The sequence below is a fragment of the Furipterus horrens genome, unplaced genomic scaffold, assembly GCF_987537825.1.
Source record: "Furipterus horrens unplaced genomic scaffold, mFurHor1.1.pri manual_scaffold_5, whole genome shotgun sequence".
NCBI classification, from domain to species: Eukaryota; Metazoa; Chordata; class Mammalia; order Chiroptera; family Furipteridae; genus Furipterus; species Furipterus horrens.
Window position 1 is genome coordinate 143,915,308 of NW_028327175.1, and position 18,739 is coordinate 143,934,046.

Consider the following 18,739-nt stretch of genomic DNA (forward strand, 5'->3'; position numbering starts at 1 on the left):
AAATTCTTAGAAATGGAATTGCTGAGCCAAAGAGGAATGCTTATTATTAAGACTTTTCTCAGAAATTGCTAAATGGCCCTCTGAAAAGGTTTTGCTGGTCTACATTCCCGCTACCTAAACACGAGCAGTGTTTCCCGTGCTCTTGCCAATCATGGTGTTATCATACTTTACAATTGCTGCTAAGAAATAGACCCAAAAGCCCAATCACCATTGTTTTCCTTTCTTCAATTTCTAGCTAAGCTAAATTAAAAAATACTCTTATTGACCATTTCTTCTTTCACTTTTGTTGATAGCTTAATCATACCATTTAAGACACAAGAATTTTGACTATAGTAACTTAATGGGATCCACCCAAAACAGATACCTTTCTAATGACATTATCAAGAGAGGATTTTTCACCCAGGATTTTTGAAGATAACAAAATAGTTGAGAGTGTACTTACATTAGTTTATGTTCTTGTCTGGAGCAGTGATGGTAGAAAGATTCTCCAGGATTCTGGCCATCAAGTTTACCTGGACCTTCAGAAGGGCTCCTTTGGCTATCACTCATTGTCTTTCTTTAATCTGAGAAGTCTGGTGTGTATTCATTACTTCTGCTTGTTTAAAATTCAGGCTACCCCTTGGGTAAAATTCTGGGTCCAGTAACCCTTCCAGTATAACACAACCAAGCACCCTTTCCTCTCTTCCAGACAGTTTGTAGCAGAGCAGTAGGGGAGACTGACTGTAAGGGAGGTGAAAAAGAGGTGTACTAATCAGGGTATTTAATGCCGAGTGTCATAACAGACAATATCAAGTTCTCATGGCTTAACACACTAGAGACTTATTTCCCATTTATGCAAAGTCTGATAAAAACTGGGTGCTCCTTTGGTACACATGTTATTGGCCAGAGCTATTCACATGCTCTTTCTTACTCATAGGACTGGGAAATAGAGGAGCGAATGGATAATCTTTAATTTTTTTAGTTATTGTTTACTTTTATCTTTCATTTATAGTTTACATTCAATATTATTCTGTATTAGTTTCAGATGTACAGCTAGTGGTTAGAAAACCATGTACTTGACAGAGTGGTAACCCCCACCGCCCACCCAATGTTCCAAGTACCCATCTGTCCCCATTCATAGCTGTCACAATATTATTGGCTATATTCTCTATGTTGTAATCTGTATTTCTGTGGCTATTCTGTAACTACCAATTTATACTTCTTAATCCCTTCCCCCTTTTCACCTAGTCCCTCCAATCCCTCTCCCCATCTGGTGGCTATATTAATTTGCTGTTTATTGATTCACAAAGCATAGTTAAAAGGTATTGGTTTTCAGTCTCAGGAAACAGAGACCCAGAGATTTTAACTAACTTTGTTATAAACTAGGATAAAATCTCAACTCTTGTCTTTCCTCAGTACCTTGATTGTATCATGCTGACTTCAGTCGAGCCCTGCTTCTTCTTGTACATACCAGCTGTGACATAATCATTATTTTAAAATGCTTATTAACAAAGACAGTCACCCTTTTATGTCTGTATTCCAATTTCTTTTGAAACTACCTAAACCTTTCTTTCTCTCTTTTGAACTTGGCTTTGATGAATATATTTTTGACCAGATAAAATAGTTTGTGAGTACAGTCTCCTTAAATTAAAATGACTACCTTTCTTTATATCCTTATACATATTCATCTATTACTAGAGTACTTTTGTTGCTATGCCAAGCCTGATTATTTTAATAGCATATATTTCAAAGGGCAGAGGAGGAAAAATATAGCATCTTCTTATTCTGAAATTTAAATAACTTTTTTGAATATTTTTTCATTTTTTGTAGAGAAAAAATTTAATTGTCTAAGACCTAAAATAAATGAAAATAACTCAGTGAAACAAGTGAGAATTCAAGTTTGTAGTCTAATTAGTAGACCAATATCCTTAGCATTTGCTTTCTCCAAGGATAACTATTGTGGTTTCTTGATGGTATATAACACAGCCGAGTCCTCTGTATGTTCCTTGACGTTTTCCACAATGCCAACCACACAGTGGGCTACTAATAAGGTCATGTTGATTGAATAGCACAAGTACCGTCTCTCTTTGCCCTTGTGCGTCTGCTCTGGACACTGTGACTATCCATTATCTGGACGCACTACACCTTGTCCCATCTGCATGCCTTTGTGATGAATGACTTTTCCCCAGTGATCCCCATGCCAGGTTCCTACTCATCTTTTAAGATCTAGTTCAAATGTCACATCCTCTGTGAAACATTTCTTAAGGGCAAGATGATGCCTCATTCATCTCCATGACCCCAGCATCTGGCACAGAGTCAAAGTTAACAAAATGTGTATTGAATGAGAAAGTGAATGAACAGAGGGACAGAGCCAGTAACCCATAACAGATAAGAACATGGGCTGTGTGGTCTGGCACACCTGGGTTCATAGTCCTGCTTTTTAACGCATACCTGTGTGACCTTGGTCAGGTTGTGTCATCACTCTGAGACATCTTTTCCTTAATTGTCAAATGGGGATAATGGTAGCATCTGACCCAACAGGTTCTTAGTAGAATTAAATGACATCCTGTCTGGAAAATCCTTCACCTCATGAGTGCTAAGTGGAAGTCAACATTGATAGAATTGCTCTATAATTTTACTTCAGTTGCACTGGAGAGGCTGCGGTCTGGTTCAATCTGGCTGACCTCAGTACAATCATATTAGATGAAAGTATTTTGGCTGGGGACCCATGGAATTGTCATAGCCACCGCCCTATTTTTAAAAGAGTAAAACTACAAAACAGTAGACTCCAACTAACTGGAAAACACTACTTGAGTAGAACTTTCCCTGGAACTTAAGTTTAAAGGGAAAGAGACAAACCACAAAACATAAATTAATATAAGGGTTTTTAAAAATATATCATAGAAACCTTGCAAGTAAGTTCTAGGTGATGACCTTAAACTTACTCTCAATGTAAACTTCCGTACCTTTACCCAGTGGCAAATGTACACCTTGGGGACTGAATTCAGCCTACAGGCTGGTAATTTGGCCTTAACCAGTTTTTAAAAAAATTTGAAATGGATGTCAAGATAAAATTTTTAAAAATAATGAAAATTTTCAAATCTATACCAATTTAGAATGATGAGTGTGGTAAATTTTCACATAACTACTATCCAGCTTCAATAATTAGCAATATTCTGACATTCTGTCATTGTGTTTTATTAGAATATTTAAAAACAAATGCCAGATATTATATAATTTTACTCATAAATATAAAAATGAAACTACAATCAGTTATTACAACCAACAAACTCAATATTAGTTTCTTAATATGATTTAAAACCCAGTCAGTGTTTTTTCCTTGATTGCATCCATGAAGTCCTTTTATAATTATTTTGTTTGAATCAGAATCCAACTACAGTTCACCAACTCTATTTGTTGGTTACATGTCCTAATTCTTTTAATCTGTAACAGTTCCCCTCCTTTGTCTGCATGCCATTTATTTCTGTAAGAATTTTTAAGTGGATAAATATTTCACAAAAACATGGGTTTGTAGTTTCTCTTAAAAGAACTGGAAGATCTGGCAGCCCTGGCTCACCGTCCCATAAGGCAGCGCTTGGCTGCAGCACACTAGAGACGGCCACCTTTGGCCCTTGCGAGTGCCTCCAGGTCCCCGCAGTCCTTTCCAGTTCCTATTGCACCAACCAGCTTGCCGCATTTATGTTGCCTACACAGCCCCTGTGGGCATCGTGCTGGCCACCTCTGACCTACATATACATCTGTTGGGCAATGAGAACTGAATCCTGAGTGATGACCTTGAAGTCCAAGTCACTCCCAGTCATTAGGTAAATGTTCAGTTTTGTATACTGTATCACTCAGGTGAGAAGGTAAGCTGCAATGTTTAAAAAGTTTTCAGTCAAGAATTAAATCAACAAAAGATTTAAAAAAACATCCTTAATTAGACTAAAATTTTATGGTTTGGCATGTCTCTTTCCTTGATCACTCCAATTGATCTGCTTTAAAAACTTTCATTCTGTAAATATCTTTTTCACCTGTGTGGAGGTTTGATCTTACAAAGGCCACTGGATGGGGTATCACAAGACCCAAATTTGAACCTTGGTCCTCTGACAAGTGGGCCACCATTTTGCTTCGCTGAGACACCTTACAGAGTGTATGTAGGTATTAACAGCCTATCTCTCAGGGTTGTTGTGAAGTTCAAACAAATGACATTAATTTGTAAACTCTAGAGCTCTACACTTAAGGTATTATTATGCATTATGCTATGTTGAATTATGCACAATATCCTCTTTCACACATGCAGTGATTCTGCTCTTCTCTTTCCCTGGAAAGCCCTTAAGAATTAATTGCTAGTCATCTGTAGCCCCCAAACACTTTTTATAACCTTTGTCACGTTGTATTAAAGCCATCTGTTTACATCTTTGTCTCTAAGATTCTGAAAGTAAACGTCAGTTTATTCAGTGTTTGGCACACAGCAGACTCTCAGTAAATGTCTATTGAATTAGATTGGATTGATCTGAATAATTATTATATGTGTGCCTGTCTTGAAGGACAAAGTCAATGTCTATACAATTCTTTAGTTTTACCTGATAACTGACAAGCCTTGGTTCTTGTTAAAAGCTGATGATGAAGATGATGATGATGAAATATTTTTGTATCTTTAAGTAAATGATCTGACATCTTGAGTATATTATCAGTAATTTGACCTCAATTAACAATGAAAGAACCTAAATGTGGAATGCCTGTCATTAAATATTTCTTTTTTTCTGCTGGGGAAAACTTGAACTCCCAGTCATCATTTTTGGTCCCAGGCATCTGATTCTCTTCATTAATTTAGGGCTTCTTGCTCTGTTACAGCTGGTTTGCCATCCACCCAGTCAGCATGAACAACACCAACCACCTTGTAAATAGTGACAACATGGGCTATGCATCTTACCTTTTTGAGCAAGAGAAGAACAAAGGATATCTACCTGGACAGGTAAGAATTTATGTTATTGAGAGTTTTGTCTTAATTCATTGAGTAGCATCATTCATGCAATGTTCAGAATAGCTGATTCAAATTTTCAGACTACAGCATCGTATGAACCTTACATACTGATATACTTGAATAAAAAGAATTTTCCATTTTCCCTAGTAGGGAAAGAAAAGTTCAAAATGACCAATAAACTTTATGTCAGAAGCTACTTATATTGATGGCTTCATAAAGTTACAATTAGTTGGATAAAGGAGGGCAAGTTCCAGATTTTTGCAATATATAACTTTTTTTTATCAACTTGGAAATATGATAAACTGTATTGATGCTTACTTTTATTTTCAGAGTTATAAAAGTATTAAGCATCTTCTTAATGGTGTAAGAACCTGAATGAAGACAGGTGACGCATCCTTTTCACTGGTCTAGACTTTCCTCTTAATGGTGAATTTCTTTCAAGGACTTTGTTCTACTTTCCTGTAATAAGGCCTAAATCAGAGACAACCCTAATCCATCAAACTTGTTTGTAACTTTGAAATGCAGTGAGTGACAGGATCAGATACAGGGGCCAGGACCTCAGTCCTATACAGCAGGAAGCTGCTCAGATCTCCATAAAATAGAGCCAGCAGAGAGGTAAGTGAGAGGAGGGACCCTGCTGTGCTTGACACCAGCATCTAAGCCCTGAATGCAGAAGACTATATGATGGGATGAGGGCCCCCAGCCCTTGACTAGAATAATGCTCTGTTATGAAGATATTGAACCCTTGAGCATTTGGTTTGATCTTTTAGCTCCTTTCTTGACAAAATTGTATATATATATTTTGTTTTAGCCCATGTTTTAGGCAAAAGGAATGAATGAGGTTCTCATTTATGATCATTGCCTGGGTGCTAGGCACTTTGAAATAAATTAGCTTTTTAGCATCATGGTTTCTGATACTTGCTTATCTCTTTTTCTATGAGAATTTAAGACATTTAAGAAGGAATAGTATAAACAAACAAAATAGAAACAGACTCACAGATAGAACAGAGTGACAGCTGTCAGAAGGGAGAGAAGTTAAGGGGCTGGGAGAAAAAGGTGAGGGGATTAAGCAAAAAAACAACAAACCCTCCCCCCAAAAAACTCAAAACTCATAGGCACAGACAGCAGTATGATTACCAGAGGGAAAGGGGGGTAGGAGCAGGTAGAAGAGGGTAAAGGGGGGATAAATGGTGACAGAAGGAGACTTGACTTTGTGTGGTACACACACAATATAATATACAGCTGATGGATTATGTACACTTGAAACCTTTAAAATTTTATTAACCAATTTTATTAACCAATGTCACCCCAATAAATTAAATAAAATTTAAAGAAAAATAGTCACTTGGAATAGTTCCACCAACCCCCATCCCCACCCCTACCTCCAAAGAAAAATTGGAATGGTAGACCAGTGGGTTGAGGTTAATGCCTCGCACCATTCTAAAAGGTTATGTGTTGTTACTTCAGGTTGAAGAGACAGAGAAAAGATGCAGAAGCTCAAGTCTGTATTTAGGTTCAGTTTTCCAGCAGGACAATCTGGATTCATTCCTCTCTTTTTCAGCCAATAGGATATTTACTTTTAAAGGGCAAATGCTCCTTGGAGCTCTAGGTACAACACTAGAGACATTTTTAAATTTGTTGCTGCACCCCATGTTCCTTGTCAAAATGTTTGTTCTGAGGCACAAATTTGAAACTTTCCTGCCTGAAACAGCTCCATTGATAAATGGAATGTCATGAGTAATAATAATATGTACATTGACAGTAATGTGAACCTTTTCAGGGGGAAAACATTTTCTCAGAATATTGTATATCCTTCTTTTTATTTTGTGCAAATGATTTTGAATAGTTCACCAAAGCAGACTGAATGCTTGCATTTTTATTGAAGTCATGGGAAATAAAGAATAAAAGGCAATTGGCTGTTTCTTTTGGCAGGGACCGTTTGTAGCAGCTTTTGCTTCATCAAATCTAGGAGATGTGTCCCCCAATATTCTCGGCCCACATTGTGTCAACACGGGAGAGTCCTGTGATAATGCCAACAGCACCTGTCCTATTGGTGGGGTAAGTAATCATGACAGGAAATCTTTGTTTTTGTATCTCACATATATTTTGCGTTTAAATAGTCATCATTAATTTACAAGTATGTTTTCCTTAAGAATACTCTGGCCTACTAATCTCTATCATATGCTCTTCTCAAAAGCACCAACTAAATTTCAATTGGATAAAATTATAACTTTCCATATGATTGTGAAGTTTTCTGAATGGTGAGACAATTTAGTAAATGTCAGAGATTAAATACCCTTCCCCAAACTTGGACAGACTGCAACGTTTTGCCTTGGCATTTCTGCAGTCACAAGTTAGTACTGCTTGCCTAAGATGTTTCTCACTGATTATGAGGTCTATACATTTTTTAAAAACAATATAAGATCAACTTTTTCCTTTTAAAATTACAAAATCTTGATGTAAAATCCCAAGCAACATGGAGTCATAGGGTAGTAAAAAGTGAAAGTCCCTACGAAGTAGAAGTTCCTATTTACCTCCCTCCTGTACCCCACTTCCCAGAAGTTACCTATGTATCTCTTTCTATGTATTTGTGTATGCCATCATAAATGACATTTCATAACTTATTTATTGATTTTTTTTTATTGGCCCAGGATTTGAGTTTTCCACCCAATTTATCTGAAAAAATTGTTTTAAGACTCTGTGTAGGTCTGTGTGGTAAGTTTCAAAGATAAACAAGTTATACCATCACTGATTGAACTGCTTCCACCCCTCCCTGCTCATTTCTGTGGTCTTCCTCTTCGTATTTACAGAACAGTTCACCTGTGATACTACTTTTATTAAACACTATTTCTAGACTATTTATTCTATTCCAATCAACCCCACCCAATGAGCAATATAGTTTTAACAATTATACTTTTCTAGTATATATCATTATTTTTGTATAGAAAGTATTCCTTTGTTACCTGTCATTTGCAAAATTTTCACACGGTATTAATTCATAGTAGCTTTGATGACTACTTATTGAATTCCAATATTCATAGATGAAATGGTTAAAAAGTAATATTTATTTGCAGTAGAATAGTATGCATCAACTAACTTAATGTCTTCTGTTGTAAGACTTAATGTGGGGAAAAGCTCATTACACATAATGTAGACTAAAAAAAATCAAGATTTAATATTATATATGCATTATGATTGCAGTTTTGAAAGTCAGTGGATCATAGTAAAAAGACAAAGTGAAACATACTGAATTGCTGACTATGGTTTTCTCTTTTTGGTTCTATTATAAGTAGGTTTTTTCTAGTTCTTTTTTATTTATTAGTGTTAGGTTTGTGCCCGAAAGAAGGGAGGAGTCAGGTGGACCAGTTCAAAGCCTTTATTGAAGGATGTTCAAGCAGACGGGCTGAGCCCAAGCAGACAACAGCAGTAAGGGAAAGGGTGGGGAGAATTTTTTTTTTTAAGTTTATTTTTGTTTTTGTTTTTTAAAATTTTTTTATAGTTTTTAAAATTTATTTAATAATATATTTATTTGCTTTGTTTTGTTTGTTTATTTACTTTTTAAATTTTTAGAGGGGAAAGGAAAAAGAGAGGGAGAGAAACATCACTGTGTGGTTGCCTCTCACTTGTCCCTCCAACTGGGGACCTGACGTGCAACCTAGTAATGGGAATCGAACCAGCTACTCTTGGCTTGCAGGCCGACGCTCAATCCACTGAGCCATGGCAGCCAGGGTGGTAGGGGGATTTTAAGGGCATGGAGCAGACCCCTGGGGAGGAGGGCGGTGAGTCACCCTGCTGGTCAGCTCCAGAGTCCAGGGTGTAGGTGAAACAACAATGTCCCCTGGTTAGGGGTGGTTGCTATGGGAACAGAAAGTCCAGGATATTATGGCCCTTGCTCCTGGCAAATGCTCAAGGGGAGGGAAACGAGGTCTCAGCAGGATGCTAGCAGCTGTTCCTCAGTTGCCTCCGACAATAGGGAACTTCATGATTGGGTACATGACCAGTGATGGATGGATACCCTCTTTGTCTTAGCATGACTGTTGGCTTAGGTCCTTTGTGAATGCAGGCCATAGTTTCCAAGAACACAATGACCACTGACCATGGCCTGTTTTGCAAGTCCTGACACAGGTGGCAGGTTTTGGGGCAGGCAACATGGGGGTCTCTGGCCCTAACAATTATTTTTTTTCTATTTATACATTTTGTTTTTCCTACAATGAGCAGAGTTTACTCTATAATCAGAAAAAAATCACCACAAAGTCATACCCCTTCCACAATAGAATTCTGTTTTTCTCTGCTCCCCTCCATGCATTGGATTGGCTTCCAGAATGTTTGCAAGATGGAAAGAGTTCTCACCTATCTGATTGGGTCAGTTTATGTCACATGTCTCTCCCTGGACCAAAATGAGTGCTAGGGGAATGGTACATGCTGGGGATCCTGACCAATGTTCCGTGAGGCCCAGAGCATTGCTGTAATTGTGTTAGACTAATCAAGAACTAGGAATGGGATCATTGGCTGCAAGGGGAGAGATGACTTTCTGAACAAAGTCAGGATTCATGTAAAAAAGAGAAAGAAAGAAATGTGACAAAAGTTGTCATATCTTCTGCTTTAATGTGGTGTCTTTAAAAAAACTTTTTAAGTTCAGAAAATAGCTTTAACATTTTTTGGGGAATAGATATATACGTGTTACATATTCAAACAATTTGTAAAAGTTCAGAAAATAAAACTATGCAAAGGCGCATCCTCTTACCCCACAATTAGCAGGTTAAAATTTTAATGAACTTCCTTCCGACAATGTTTTACCTGTCCATGACATATACATGTGTAAAAGTTTACAGAAATAGATTATGAAATTTTAGTGTATAGCCTGCTTACTATTTATTTTAAAGGTACTTTAAAACATCACGTAAAGTCCCTCGCAATTTTCAAGTTTAAGTACCATAGTTAACCAGTCCTCAACTGATGAGTATTTTCTTTCCCTGCCTCCTTTCTTCCCTCACATTCTTTCTCTCATCTTTTTTTTTTCTCTTCATGGTCACTCTGCTTGTCATACATATTTTTCATGTGAGTAAGAGTTTCACCTTAGGCCAAATTCTTAAAAGTGAATTTGCTGTCAAAGAGAAGGAGCCGCTCACATAAGCTTCACATTGCCCATATGTTCCCGCAATCATACTGCCACCCACAGCGCACAAGTGACAGTGTCCCCAACCTCTCACCAACACCAGGACTGGCAATCTTTCGATTTTTACCAACACAATATGCAGAGTTCTCTTTGCAGCTTAAATTTATATTTAATTATTTGTGAGATTGAACATATTTTCATGTTAAATGGATACTTCCATTTCTTTATTGTGAATTACCGTTTTCATCTGTATTTCATTGTGTATTCATTATCATGATTTTTTTTAACTTTTATGTTTTTCCAGTTTTATTTAGGTATAACTTACATATGACATTGTGTAATTTTAAGGTTACAATGTGATGATTTTGATATACATATAGAATTTTTTTACTGCAAATAAGAGATAACCTACCTCAATATGGATACATCAAAAGGCATTAATAGTTTTTTTTCTTACTGACTTAAAAGTTCATTATATTTTAGTCTTAGTTTGTCATAAACAGTACAACTCCCTCTTCCCCGCTTGTCAGTTGTTTTCAGCCTTACCTATGTTTTGGTTTTCCACATGAATGTTTAAAGTGTTTAAGTTGTCAGCATGGCCATGGGCAACATGGTGGGGAGTGACTGTGGGAGCGGGGGGTGGGGTGTGCGGGGCAGTGGAAAACAACCGGGAAAAAGTTGGGACAGCTGGAACAGAACAACAATAAAAGAAACCTCAGATATACAAAAAAAAGTGTTTAAATTGTCAGAGTTATTAAGACTGTTCTATCTAATTTTAGAAGAGTATCCCATACCCTTATGACTTTTAAATACATTCACTCATAATTTTAATACTTTTGGTGTAATTTATAATATTTAAATATCTGATTAATCTAAAATTTTTCTGATGTAAGAAATAAGGTATAGAGTCAGAGTTATTTACTCATTTCGCCCCCAAGGGTCAGCTAGTTGTTCCAATATAATTGTAACTGAATTTCAACTTAAGGTGGTCATGAGCAGGAGCCAAAGGCAAGAACAAGCGAGTAGAGACATGTGCAGCTAGTGGAGACATGTGGCTTTAGGCCTTAGCTACCTGTATAATCTTCGACAAAGCCTCTAACACAGCTGAGCCTCATTTTCTTTATTTTTAAAAGTAGGCATTGAAATAGATGATTTCTAAAGATATTCACTACTGCAATTCAAGGAATAATTTTGTTCTCATAATTTTAAACTGAGAGACTATGTGAAAAGAAATGCTAGAACATGTCTTAAAAACATACTTACTTAGATCCACTTGTAATGATCTGTTTCTTAAAATAATTGCTTTTTTTTGCACTAAGAACTCATCATGTCTCATTTTGTTCCAGTCCACCATGTGCATGGCTACGGGGCCTGGACAGGATATGCTCGACAGCACACAGATGATAGGACAGATCCTATATCAGAGAGCACAGGTAAGCTGGGCGAGAAGCTTCTTTCTTCTTTTTATAAAATTGTTCTTGAAAATTGACCGACATGGGTCATTAGGAAGCTGGTAATTGTACGGAACACAACAAGAGCTCAAGCTGCACCAAGGAATCTTAAAGACGGGGTCTGCTTCTCGGCAGTTAGGAAGGTTGCTTTCACAAGCCACACAGGAATCTGTCCGACTCCTCTGTCCAATGGCTCACAGGAAGTACAATTAAAACCAAGTCACCAGGAAGGCATTTTATTTCAGTTAGAGTAGGTGCTTCGGACAGCGCGATGATAGATAGATTGTAGGGTTTTTAGACATGACCAGACTTCCAAAATCTCGGAAATCTCTCAGGGCTTTGCCTGCCATATCACCTACCCATTTCTTAACTTTTCCTTCAGTGAGGAGGCAAAGCTGAGCAGCACAACTCACCCTCTTGCAATTTGGATTCAAATGAGTTCTAATTTTCTTTGATATGGCAAAGATCACTCACCTTATCTTTTCTTAACTTTTTCTTTGGATGAGGAGAGAACCTGGTCTTGACTGAGAATTCTATGATTTACCCACCTGAAGCCAAGCTGTATTGACTCCGTCTTTCCCTTGGGCCCTTCAGCTGCGAAGAGAGGGGGGGTCTGCTGCATGGGCAACAGCAGACCCTCCATATCACCCTGCCCAGGCTCTGTAGCTTCAGCTTCACTGGAGAGGACACTCCAGCGTCATCGCAAGATGTCGATTCAACACGGGAAGAGACAGATACTGTGTCACTCCCGAGTCGGACTGCACAGCCATTCTCGGCGGTGCAGATAGACTCTTAAGAAGCTACACCATCGTCTCTCGAGACGGACGGCTGCCGACGACGACGACGACTCCATGCTTCTCCCTCTCCTAAACGTTATCTTCCATTTTGTTCCTCGTTATGTGTCAGCTTCTGTGGAGACTGATTTCTGAATCAAAAGGCAAAGGAAGAGTCTGAGAGCTGAGATATCTCTGATAAAGATAGTTAAATATCTTCCTTTTCATAGCTTATACCTTTGTTGTGCACACACACCTGCGCGTTTGTGTGTAAGTAAATGTTTTGTTCCAAGGGCTCTAAAATGTTCCAGGAGCAATTAAGGAAGAACAAAAGCACCTTTCAAAACATCAGACACTAGCCAGCCCTAAGTGCTATGGTTTCTTTTTAATTACGGTGGTATTACCAGTGGATTGCTCTCAATTAACAGATTCTATTTAGGGAGTCCACCCCGTGACACAATTTGGTGTCAGAAATTTTGTTCCCTTTCTGGGTCTGGGAGCCATTAAGATTTGTCCCACATTCTGCGCTCTCTTCTCAGCAAGGCACAAGTTGCCTGTTATCAGGGAAGGCAGGCTGCGGCTGGTGTCACTTGTCTAGAGAGCTCCCAGGTGGCTGTTGAAACAGGGATGGAGAGAGACTGCCTGGAAATGGGATAGGTTTCAGGGCACGGGACTTGTGCTGAAGCAGGAGTTGCCTGTACTGTATGATACAGATCAATATAAACAAACATTATAAAACATTTTTTGACTCCCGTAAACTGACCATATTGAAAAAAGAAAAAGATCACCAAAGAGTGTGTGTGTGTGGGGGGGGCGTTAGGGAAATTTATGCAGGTAACTTGGGGGCTGAAGTCTTTCAAGCCAGCCTTTGGTACCAACCCCACAGGAGGACTCAAGAATTCTGAGAATGCCCAAGGGTGCACGCTTGTTCTGGCAGAGAAAGTAATTTGGCCCTCCTATTTGTAACCTTAAAAGTTTTTTTGACTGTCTTTCAAGTGAGACTGGGGCCTTTTGTGGCATATCCTATGTCACTCCTCTTTCATCTTTGGGGAAATAGACACAGGTCAGCCATCCCAGGGCCTTCAATCTTCAAGGAAGCAACAGGTTGGTAGAGAGATCCTCATGGGCAGTGGCTATTTCTAAGCAGCCAGTCAAGCCAAACTCAGCTGAGAGATCCTTTTCCAAATTGGTACTTACTGGGTACAGTGGTAGTATTCATTTTAGCTTGTTGCTCATAACAGTTTGCCACTGTGTGTTTTCTAGACGCTCTATGCCTTGGCCTCCCAGGAGTTAACTGGACCAGTGATTTCAGCTCATCAGTGGGTGAATATGACGGATGTTACTGTCTTGCTCAATTCCACACACACAGTGAGTGTCACTGAGTCACACTGTTTATGCCCCAACGGTAAAGCTCTGGGCTGATCTCATTATTAGTGGAAGTGTAACTTCTGTTTCTTTTTGTCTTTCTTTGTTTTTGTTTTGTTTTTCAAATCTTTCCTCTAGGCAAAAACCTGTAAACCAGCACTGGGCTACAGTTTCGCAGCTGGCACAATCGATGGAGCTGGGAGCTTCAATTTTACGCAGGGTGAGGTTCCGTAGCTTCAAGGTTGTGCCTCCTAAGAGACTTACCTGTAGCCAATGCATTTCCTATTTTTATTTCTAAATTTTGGGGTGTGCAGATATTCCAGGTTTGTACATGACAGCCAGTATTCCCAAGGATAGGTTTCTTTTGTAACTAAGCTTTCCACTGATTCAAACAGGATCAGAGACAAATTCTCTTCACATTGTAGTCTACGGATGAATAGTTTTAGATTGTGCTTGGGCAGGGGTGGAGTTGGTGGATACAGAAGGGAATTGTCCCTGTACCTTCTACAATATGAGTCGGCTCTTCCAAATTGTTATTAGTGTCTCTTTTCCTTATTTCTTTATTGAAGCCAAAATTCCTCAGGGCAGAAGGCAGAGGCTTTCAGGAGCCTAACACATGTGGTCCCAGGTCCTCTCCCTGTGTGTATCTCCACACATTTACAACTGATTATTTTAGGTCTTATAATTTTATCCTGATTATCACTGTAATAATAGTCATTGTAAAGTAGAGAAAGTACAAAAAAAAAAGAAAAAAAAGAAAGAGTACTCTATAGGAAACAGTTTGGCTTATTTCATTCTTATCTTTTATATATGTATTTTTGGAACCATTAATTAAAACATTAATTAATATAATCATAATTGGATATATTTGGCACCATCTTTCCTGATAATATTTTATCCACTTTGGTCTAATTTTCTTTTTTTCCCTAATTTTCTAAAATAATACTTTTTAATAGCTTTATTAAGATATAATTCAGATAACATACAATTAACCCATTGAAAATATACAATTCAGTGGTTTTTAATATATTCACAGATACATGCAACCATCTCTACAGTTGATTTTAGAACATTTTCAATATCTCAAAAAGAAACCCTGTACTCTTACTATTGGAATCCCTTAGTCCCTATCTCTCCCAGACCTAAGTAATCACTAATCTTTCTGTCTCTATTTTCTTATTTTGAACATTTCCTATAAATGGAATCATAAACTATGTGGCATTTTGTGTTGGCTTTTTTCACTTAGCATCACATTTTCAAGGTTCTTCTATGTTGTAACATGTATCATTACTTCATTCCTTTCTTATGACCGAGCATTTCATTGTATGGTTTTATTAGATTTTGTTTATGCATTCCTTAGCTGATGGACATTTGGGTTTTTCCACTTTTTGCCTGTCGTGAATAATGCTGTCATAAATGTTCATGTACAAGTTTTTGTGTGGGCATATGATTTTATTTTGCCTATTGAATATTTTACCTAGAGATGAAATTGCTGGATCACATAGTAACTTTATGTTTAATCATGTGAGACTATTTCCAAAATGGCTGCACCATTTCTCATTTCCAGCCTATGTTTTGAGGGTTCTGATTTCTCCACATTGTCATCAATACTTATTATCTCTGACTTTTTTTTTTTGCTTAATCTCTTCACCTTTTCACCCAGCTCCACAATCCCCCTCCCCTCTGACACCTGTCAGTATGTTCTCTGTATCTATGAGACTGTTTCTATTTTGTTTGTTAGTTTATTTTATTCATTAGATTCCACATATAAGTGAAATTATTTGATACTTGTCTTTCTCAACTGGCTTATTTCACTAAGCATAATACTCTCCAGTTACGTCCATGCTGTCATAAAAGGTAGGAGTTCCTTCTTTTTTATAGCTGAATAGTATAGTCCATTGTGTAAATGTACCACAGCTTTTTAATCCACTCATCTACTGATGGGCACTTGGACTGCTTCCAAGTTTTGGCTATTATAAATAATACTGCAATGAATATAGGCATGCATATATTCTTTTGAATTAGAGTTTCATGTTTCTTCATATATATTCCCAGAAGTGCTATTGCTGGGTCATAAGGCAGTTTCATTTTTAATTTTTTGAGGTAACACCATACTGCTTTCCACAGTGGTTGCACCAATCAGCATTCCCATGAATAGTGCACGAGGGTTCCCTTTTCTTCACATCCTCACCAGCACTTGTTTAATTTATTGATAATTTTTTGACTCTAGTCATCATAGTGAGTGCGTATTGCTGTCTCTTCATGGTTGTGATTTGCATTTCCCTAATGATTAATGATGCTGAGTGTCTTTTCATGTGCTTATTGGCTCTTTGTGTATCTTTCTTGGAAAATGTCTATTCATATATTTTCCTTATTTTTAAATTGACTATTTGTCTTTTTCTTATTAAGTTGTAAGAGTCCTTTATGCATTCTGTATGAAAGTCCTTTATCAGATTATGATTTAAAAATATTTTGTCCCATCCTGTGGATTTGTTTTTACTTTCTTGATTGTATCCTTTGAAGCATAAAAGTTTTCAATATTGATGAAGTCAAATGATCTATTTTTACTTTTGTTACTCATGCTGCGAGTATCATATCTAAGAATCTTTTGCCAAATCTGATGTCATGAAGATATATCCCTGTTACCTTCTAAGAGTTTTATAGTTTTAGCTCTTACAGTTAAGTGTTTGATCAATTTTGAGTAAACTTTTACATGTGATTTGAAGCAAAGGTTGGAGGGTCAGATCTCATTCTTTTGCTTGTGGCTATCCAGCCATCCCAGCATTATTCCTTGAATGACTGTTTATTTATCCGTTGAATGGTCTTGATACACTCATTGAAAATCAATTGACTATAAACACATGGTTTTATTTCTGGATTCTCAGTTCTGTTTGGTTGACTTATACATCTGTCCTGTACTCATACTACCTTTTCTCAATTACTGATGCTTTGTAGCAAATTTTCAAACCAGGACATGTAATTCCATATGAATTTTGGAATCTGCTTCTCAATTTCTGCAAAGACAAAAGCTGAGTTTCTGAGAGGGACTGCATTGAATCTGTAAATTAAATTGGGAGGTATTACAATCTTAACAATTTTATATCTTATAATCCATAAATATAAATGTTGCTTTGTTTATTTAGATCTTTAATTTTTCAACAGTATTTTTTAGTTTTCAGTGTATGAATTTTATACTTCTTTTGTTTATTTTATTTCTAAGTATTTTATTCTTTTTGATGTTATTGTAAATCAAATTGTTTTCCTAATTTTATTTGTGGATTGTTCATTGAAAGTGTATAGAAATGCAGTTGATTTTGCATATTGATCTTATATCCTTTGATCTTGTTGAACTTGTTTTTTAGTTTTAATAGTTATTAGTTTTAATAGTTTTTTAGTAGATTACTTAGAGTTTTCTATTAACAAGATCATGTAATCTGCAAATAGAAGTAGTTTTAATTCTTTCTTTAAAATCTAGATGCTTTTACTTTCTTTTTCTCACCCAATTACCCTGGCTTCAATCTCCACTACAATGTTGACTAGACATGGCAAGAGTGGACATTTTTGTATTGTTTCTGATAGTAAGAGGAGAACAATCAGTCATTCATCATTGTGACGTAGACTGTGAGTTTTTAAAATCAAGTTGAAGACATCCCCTCTATACCTATTTTGTTGAGTGTTACCATGAAATGAAATTGGATTTTTGTCAAATGCTTTTTCTCCATCTATTGAGATGATCGGGTGATTTTTGTTTTTTATTATATTAATATAATTTATTACATTAATTAATTTTTAGAAGTTAAACCAGTCTTGTATTTCTGAGATAAATCCCAGTTAGTCATAGTGTATAACTCCTTTTATATATTTCTGGATTCAACTTGCCAGTGTTTTGCTGTGGCTTTTTGTGTACATATTCTATATTGATTCATAGTTTTATTTTCTTATGTCTTTGTCTGCTTTTGTATCAGGGTAATACTGGCATCATACAATGAGCCGGGTAGTGTTCCCTCTTTTAGTTTTATGGAAGACTTTTTGAAGAGTTAGTATTTATTCTTCTTTAGATGTTTGTTGAATTCATCAGTGACATCATTTGAGCTGAGCAGCTCTTTGGGGGTAGATTTTTATTCAATCTCTACATTTTATACACCTAGTGAGATTGTATATCCTTAAGTCAGTTTTAGCAGTTTGTGTCTTTCTAGAAATGTGTTCATTTACCAAAGTGTTTTAACTTTTGGCATACAATTACTCATAGTGTTCAGGTCCTTTTTATTCCTTTAAGGTCAGAAGTGAAGTGTCCTCTCATTTCGGATTCTAGGATTTTGAGTCATTTCTCTTTTTGTCTTGATTAGGCTAGCTAAAATGTATTCATTTTGTTGATATTTTCTGTTTATTCAATGAATAATTTAAGTTAATTAAACATCATTAACTATTTCCCTGTTAATTCAGATCCATCATCTATTGGAAAGAATAGTTATTTTTAATCATAGAAACTCTTAGTTTCAAATTACACATTTGAGGTAATGAAGATGCAGTTTCCCCATAAGTTACTTTTCTTTTTTTAAAAAAATATGTATATATATATATATATATTTTAAGTTTAAAAAAAATAATTTATCTATTTATTTGTATATTTATTTTATTTTTAGAGAGAGGGGAAAGGAGAAAAAGAGGGAGAGAGAGAAGCATCAGTGTGTGGTTGCCTCTCACTTGCGCCCCCGACTGGGGACCTGACGTGCAACCTAGTAATATGCCCTGACTGAGAATCGAACCAGTGACAATTGGCTCGCAGGCTGATGCTCAATCCACTGAGCCACAGCAGTCAGGGCTAAAAAATATATTTTATTGATTATGCTACTACAGTTGTCCCAGTTATTCTCCCTTTGCCCCCTCCACCGGTACCACCATTCCCTCTAGCAATCCCCTCCTTAGTTCATGTCTATGGGTCATGCATATAAGGTCTTTGGCTTCTCCATTTCCTATACTATTCTTAACACCCCATTTGCCTATTTTGTACTTACCAATTATACTACTTAATACCTGCACCTTTCCCCCCATTCTCTCTCTTCCCCCTCCC

At 36.9% G+C, this 18,739-nt stretch overlaps 1 protein-coding gene across 1 annotated transcript in view; it reads left to right on the top strand.

Annotated features, from left to right (window-relative positions):
- Positions 1-18,739, top strand: part of ASAH2 (N-acylsphingosine amidohydrolase 2) — a 69,696-nt gene that overhangs the window by 23,813 nt on the left and 27,144 nt on the right. Inside the window, exons 8-12 of the mRNA XM_090278038.1 lie at positions 4,834-4,954; positions 6,896-7,021; positions 11,426-11,512; positions 13,567-13,671; positions 13,807-13,888. Of these exons, the coding sequence (XP_090134164.1) occupies positions 4,834-4,954; positions 6,896-7,021; positions 11,426-11,512; positions 13,567-13,671; positions 13,807-13,888 (521 nt within the window). The remainder of the gene's footprint in view (positions 1-4,833; positions 4,955-6,895; positions 7,022-11,425; positions 11,513-13,566; positions 13,672-13,806; positions 13,889-18,739) is intronic.